The 6,090-nt window shown below is 51.1% G+C and overlaps 1 protein-coding gene across 3 annotated transcripts in view; it reads right to left on the bottom strand.

Annotated features, from left to right (window-relative positions):
* The window catches only part of BICD2 (bicaudal D homolog 2 (Drosophila)), a 129,689-nt gene extending 123,884 nt beyond the window's left edge, over nucleotides 1-5,805 (bottom strand). For all 3 annotated transcript variants that reach the window (XM_015405513.1, XM_015405514.1, XM_015405512.1), the window contains exon 1: nucleotides 5,320-5,805. In XM_015405513.1, coding sequence (XP_015260999.1) covers nucleotides 5,320-5,559 — 240 coding nt within the window. In that variant the 5' untranslated portion in view covers nucleotides 5,560-5,805. The remainder of the gene's footprint in view (nucleotides 1-5,319) is intronic.
* Nucleotides 5,806-6,090: the final 285 nt, after the last annotated feature.

Genomic DNA, 6,090 nt, shown 5'->3' with positions numbered 1-6,090 from the left:
TGAACTATGCATACCAAGCGGGGTTTGCTAGCAGCAGAGGGCAAGGCCTAAGAGGGCCTACTGTCATTCAAGTTGGCTGAGAAAACCCAAATGGTGAGTGAAAGGGTATCCATGAAGGTTTTTTCACACCGTACTAGTATAACACAGCACTAAGCATCTCATTGCTTGCATTGTTACAATCTTGTTATGTTAATCAGCTACCACAAATACATTTGTTACAGCTAGAAGAGGGCTCCTCAAGTGCAAGCTGAGAGCACAACACAGGGACAGAGCTACTCCTTCATTGAGTAAGCCCCCTGAAAAATCAGAGGAAATTACTTCCAAATAAACACTTGCAAGATTGGACTGAAAATCTTTCAAGCAAGCTTACAAAACGACGCATTTCTGGGTAAAAAAGCACCAAAGAGTTCTTTCAGAGACTGTCCTGTGTACATCTGTTATAAATTAGGCAACTGCCTAATGAAGTCCAGATTTTTCCATAACATCATCAAGGCCCCAAAACTGTACTTTGCTCTATTCCAGCCCAGCGCATGCTTGATCAATCATTGTACGAAAACTTGTTACCACTAAACTTTTTTAAAAAAATTACAGTAATGGAAGACGAACTCTGTTACCTAGAGGGAGCGAATCTGCATATACTTTCTCATTTTTGCGTAACATAGTCTACTCATTGTGTGAGGAGGCCAAAGAGGGACCTGAAAGCCCCACCCTCTAACCCGCTGGAAATCCTGGCATTTCCTCTCACCAAGCTAGAGGAAATTCTCTGTTTACGCTGTAAGTGCAGCACATGACCAAGGATGCAGATGTGGAAGAACAGGGCTAGAGCCAAAAGAGATGCAAAGGCTGGTGACACCCTAGAGGCCATGCTTCCAATTTCCCATAAGATGTGCTACGCCACTCCGAAGTAGCATCTTGGCGTATATTTTCCAGGATTTGAGAATGAAGGCAAGCTTTCAAAGCTTTAAATGAGGCCTGGAAAACACCCTGCTTTAATTAATGATGCCATGCTAGATATCTCGTTTAAGCTGCATGGGTAATATTAAGTGTGCTGCTATAGAACAGGTTTCATTGCCAAACTGTGTCAGCACAAGTACTTGCACTTTTAAGTACAACGAGGTTAAACTTTGCTCTGCTGAGCATTGAAGTTAGGTGAGCATTGGTGCCCCTGTTGTGGACATCCCATGCCACAATGGAAACACCTTCTCTATTTCTCCCGAAGCCTTCATCTCCGCTTTCCTTCTAATCTGCTTCCCAATCAAACCCAAAAGGTCCTCCATTTCAGCACAGTGACAAGTCTGCTGAAATGAACGACCAGCATTTTTATGTCTCACTCTCCTGGGTCTGCATCCCTATCGAGTTCGCTTATCACCAGCCTCTGCTACCCCTGATGTTTCCACTGCCTTAACCACCATGCCAGAATGGTGGAGGGGGAGCACTCCACTTGTCTAACCAAGTGACTTCCCCAAGTGTGAACCACGGAAAGGCAGAAAATAATCTAGCTAGAAAATGTGTCATACTGAAGTCCTTAGGTCAAAGTGTTAGAAACAGTGACAGCACTGGGAGGGAAGCTGCACAGGTGGCCTTCCTTTACAAATGCCGCTTTGCAGAGGCCATGCCTAGTGGGCACACAAAAGTAGACAGAGACATCTAGTCCTGAAGGAGGAGGACTTACACTTCCCCTGAAAGAGCAAGTTCATCACTTAGGGTACTGCTGAATCCTAGCCTATGGCTGGAAGTTTCTGCTGTGGTTCGCAGCATCTTCTATAAGCTTCAACTGACAGCCACTCCTTGGACAGTGTGATTTGGTCATGGCAATCTATGCTCCAGTCACATACTGGTTTCCATTACTGTAAAGCATTTTACATGAAGCTTCCTCTGGGGACTGTCCAGAAACTTCAGACATAGCACCTTTGTACTGAAAGATCTGCACTGACTGCCTGCTGGTTACCAGGCAAAATTCCAAGTGCCAGTGTTTACCTTTAAGGCCCTAAACAGCTTTGGACCAGACCACTTGAGGAAGCACCTCATTCAATAAAGTCCAAATTAAGGTCTTGCTTCCAAACATTAGTTTCCGTTTCCCTGCCGCTGGAACTGACAGAGGCAGCGACAAGAACAGGGCCTCCTTTGTGGTGGTGCCACTCTTGTGAAATGCCTTCTTCCTTAAAACTCACCAGGCACCTACTTGTCCGGCTGGCAGACTCCTGATGAAACATTTTGTTCACCCAAGCTTTTAGATAAGCTTTATCCCACCTTCCTGTTATTTTATTGATCTGGCTTATGCTTTTATGATCTGCTTTCACATCATCAGTGGTTTTCAAACTGCAGGTTGGACAGACTGCTGTTTTGAAATACAAATGGAGGTGGTTTTACTGTTGATAAGTTTAGTCAAATCATTTTAACTGCTGTGTTGTTGCTTTCAAAAATCTGTGTCATTTATTGTATTATTTCTCATATTATTTCTCTTACATTAGCTGCTTCAAGCGGATTTTGAAGAAATGGGGTAAAGACCTTCCCAATGAAAGAAGCAAGCAGTGGCAGGAGAAACACTGGCCAAAGTGCGGCTTTTAAAAGCCGCACCAAAAAAGAGACGCCGCGGCGGGATCCCACGATCCCCTGAGCCGCGGCACCGTTGCTCCCCAGCACGATCAGATGCCGGGGAGGAAGAGACGATTGGGAGGGGGAGGCTGCCGAACTGCGCATGCTCGAGCATGTGCAGTACGGCCGGGGGCCGGGGATGCGCCGGTGGAAAGACGCGCCGGTGATCCCACGGCTGGCAGTGATGCGGCCTTTCGGAAAGAACCACCTAGGTAGGTGTTTCTTTTTTGCTGCGGGGTTTGGACGGGAGGGGCGGATTGGGAACGGGCTGGGAACGGGCGCAGCACGATTCCCAGATGTTGCTGTGGGATCGCGCCCATTTGCTGCGGCCCTGATCTGTCCTTCTCCTGGCCCAAAACCTCTTGTGTGAACAGGGCCTCAGATTCCTTACCCACAGCTAAACAAGAATTCAAATTCCTAAAAATGAAGCATCACATTTCTAGGAACCCTGGCAATCATAATACTGGAGAATTTTTGTCAGGAACTGGTAACAACCACAGCTACATCCCCACATCATTGGATATTGCGGCACCGATGTGCTATAACAATCTTTCCGAATTGGATTATCTTGCCCACACAGGATAATGCAATTATGAATTATTGCTGCAACACAACATCCAGTGTTTATTCTGTCACTTTCAACATGCCTAATCTCAATTCATCAGGTAGCAACAACACAGCCTTTCAGCACAGCTTCTCTAACCGTTAACTGGTTTTTTCCATTATAAAATCCAGATTTCTTTTTGCTAACAAAGTCATAAGAAGAGCCTGCTGGATCAGACCAATGGTCCATCCAGTGCAGCATCCTGTTTTCACACAGTGGCCAACCAGTTGCTGGGGCCCTCCCAGCAGTGGCATTCAGAGGCTCTCTTCACCAGGCCCATAGCCAGAAAATTTTCAGTGGAGGGCACTGCCCCCCCACGTGACTATATCACTTCTGGAGGTGACATGCCAAAACTGATGTAGGCACATGGGGGGGAGTGTCTCCTGAATGGAGTGGGCTGCAGCCAAGCAGGAGGGAAGGGAGAGGCACAGCCTCGCTGGGTCTTCCTGCTTCCGCAGCCAACTGGTCAAAGTTGATAAATCGGCTGCGGAAGCCAGAACACCAAGTGAGGCCGCACCTCTCCCTCCCCTCCCGCTCAGCTGTGGTGACGTGCCTCCCCCATTCTCCCAGCCCTGACCCCTTGCCAGTCCCCTGGGCCCTGCGGCCCAGCCAGCCTCACCTGCGGGCTGCTCAGCAGTAGGAAACTCTCCCTCACCCCACTTAAAGGCGCCACAGACACTGTGCTGCATGTCTGCCCCAGGCTTCCTCTGCCTCCTAGGGAGGGGGCCAGGAGAGGAGGGCAACGGGCAGGGCACATTCAGGGGGTATTGCCCCAAGGGGCCCCCATGGCTACGGTCCTGCTCTTCACCCACCACTGATAGACCTCTTCTCCTTGAATATGTCTAACCCCTTCTTTAAGCTATCAATGCTTGTGACTATCACTGCTTCCCCTAGCAGCCAAGTCTTCGGTTAATTACTCACTGAGTGAAGAAGTATTTCCATTTCTCTACACCTATTTCCCAACACTTTCATTGGATTCTGCCCCTTCTAGTATTATAGGGAAGGGAGAAAAAGCTCCCCTCCCTCCACCTTTTCCATCCCATGCGTAATTTTATAAACCTCTACCATGTCTCCTCTTGGCCCTCTTTAGCCTTAGTTAATGATGTTGTCAAGCCTTGGAAACCGACCTTACCAAAGACACCAGACTACTATGAGTACCGCTGCCAAATAACAGAGACAAATTATTTAATTCCAGAGAATTAGTCTGGAAATCGAAAATATATGTGTTCCAGAGGCCTGCACTGAATCCCCTCCCGTCAAGACAGCACTCTGGGATGGGCACAATGTGCACAAGAGCACTGCTGGGGGACCTTCCCCGGCAGGCAGACAAGTCACCCGAGCTCCAGAGTATTAATCTCCTGACTGAGTATCCTCTTTCCTGCACATTTGTACCGCAGTGCGAGAAGAGACAGCGCAGATGTCACGGGAAGGACACGGTACAGTAGAGAGACAGAATTGCTGAGCTGCCTCTTTAAGGGGTCTGCATGGCGTTACGCCAACAAAAGGAGGAGGGAAGGAGGAAGGCTCCGGAACCGGCTGCCGCTGTGACACTGCGCTGTGCCGGGGGACAAGAGGGGGTGGGTGCGTGGGTTTAGGATGCGCCTCGTGCGAGTTGCTCGAAGCCAACAGATGACGCAGCGGCCTTCCGGCGAGGGCTGCGCATTGGCCGGCCCAAGCCAGGGGGCGGGCTTGCAAGGCGCTGCAATCGCCACGCATCTCAGCCAGTCCTGCCCAGGAAAGGGGGGGGGGGAGAGAAGGAGGCACGCGCCACAGCTGGTCTTTGTAATCTCGGGGCGAGCTCTTGAGCTTGGAAATCTGCACGACAGGCGCTCCGGGAGCGACTGTATATGCAGCCAGGCATTCACACGCAAGGAGTTTCAACGTGGAGGGGGACACGGCCCACCCCAGACCCCAAGGTCACGCGGCTGCGACGCTCCCGACTGTGCTCTAACCACTAGCCCACGCTTCCCTGCCTCCCACGTTTATTGCCCGCAAAGAGCAGCCGGCGTGCACGGCGCTCCATCCTGCAGCAGCCGACATACCCTTTCTTTACTCACGACACGGCGCCTGCACTCACCACCACCACCACCCCGACAGAAAGGAGAAGCGGGCGCCCTTACCTCCTTCAGCTGCTCCATCTCGGTGCGGATGGTCTCGTACTCCAGCTCCAGCTCCTCGTATTGTTGCTTCAGCTGCTGCTTCTCCTCCAGCACTGCCAGCCCGTACTCGGCAGCCTGGATCTTCTCCCGGGTGGTCTCGCCCAGCTCCTGGAAGAGCCGCTTGATCTCGGTGCGCAGCCACTCGGGCTCCGATTCCATCACCAGCTTGGTGTATTCTTCCTCTTCCATGGCCAGAGACATCTTTGCGGGCAAGGCTGCGAGAGGGGGGTTTCCAGACGGGGCAGAAAGAGGCAGGGGAAGCAAGCAGGAAGGATAGGCTGTGGCAAAACCCCCTTTCGCAGCCTTTAAAACCACGCCAGCCGTCGGCCTGCCATCCCCCTCTCTGCGCCCGCGCAATCTCCCCAGACTGCCATTAAACGAGAAGGCTTCTTGCGCCCGCCGAACACGCCAGCGATCCGGCGGCTCCTTACACCATGATGCGTCCTGCGAAACTAGCTGGGAATGTAAACCGCAGTGAAATCATTCAAAAGGAACGGCCAGCCAGGGAGCCTGCGGCATTGTAGGACTTGTAGTCCTGGCTGCCTCACAGTCAAGCTCGAGTATCTCTCTAGGAGACTACCAGTCCCACAATGCCTAGAGAGACGAGCCCGATAGAAGCCAGCCCTGCCCTCTTGAAGGAATTTGTGCTTGGAGGAACAACCTGGCAAGCAAGTAGCGTGATTATCACCATTAGAAGCGGCGCTGTGGGCAGACGACTTCCTCTTGGATGCT

This window comes from Gekko japonicus, unplaced genomic scaffold (assembly GCF_001447785.1).
Source record: "Gekko japonicus isolate JY-2015 unplaced genomic scaffold, Gekko_japonicus_V1.1 scaffold2485, whole genome shotgun sequence".
In the NCBI taxonomy this organism is placed as follows: domain Eukaryota; kingdom Metazoa; phylum Chordata; class Lepidosauria; order Squamata; family Gekkonidae; genus Gekko; species Gekko japonicus.
This window is presented reverse-complemented; position numbering and strand designations above follow the sequence as displayed.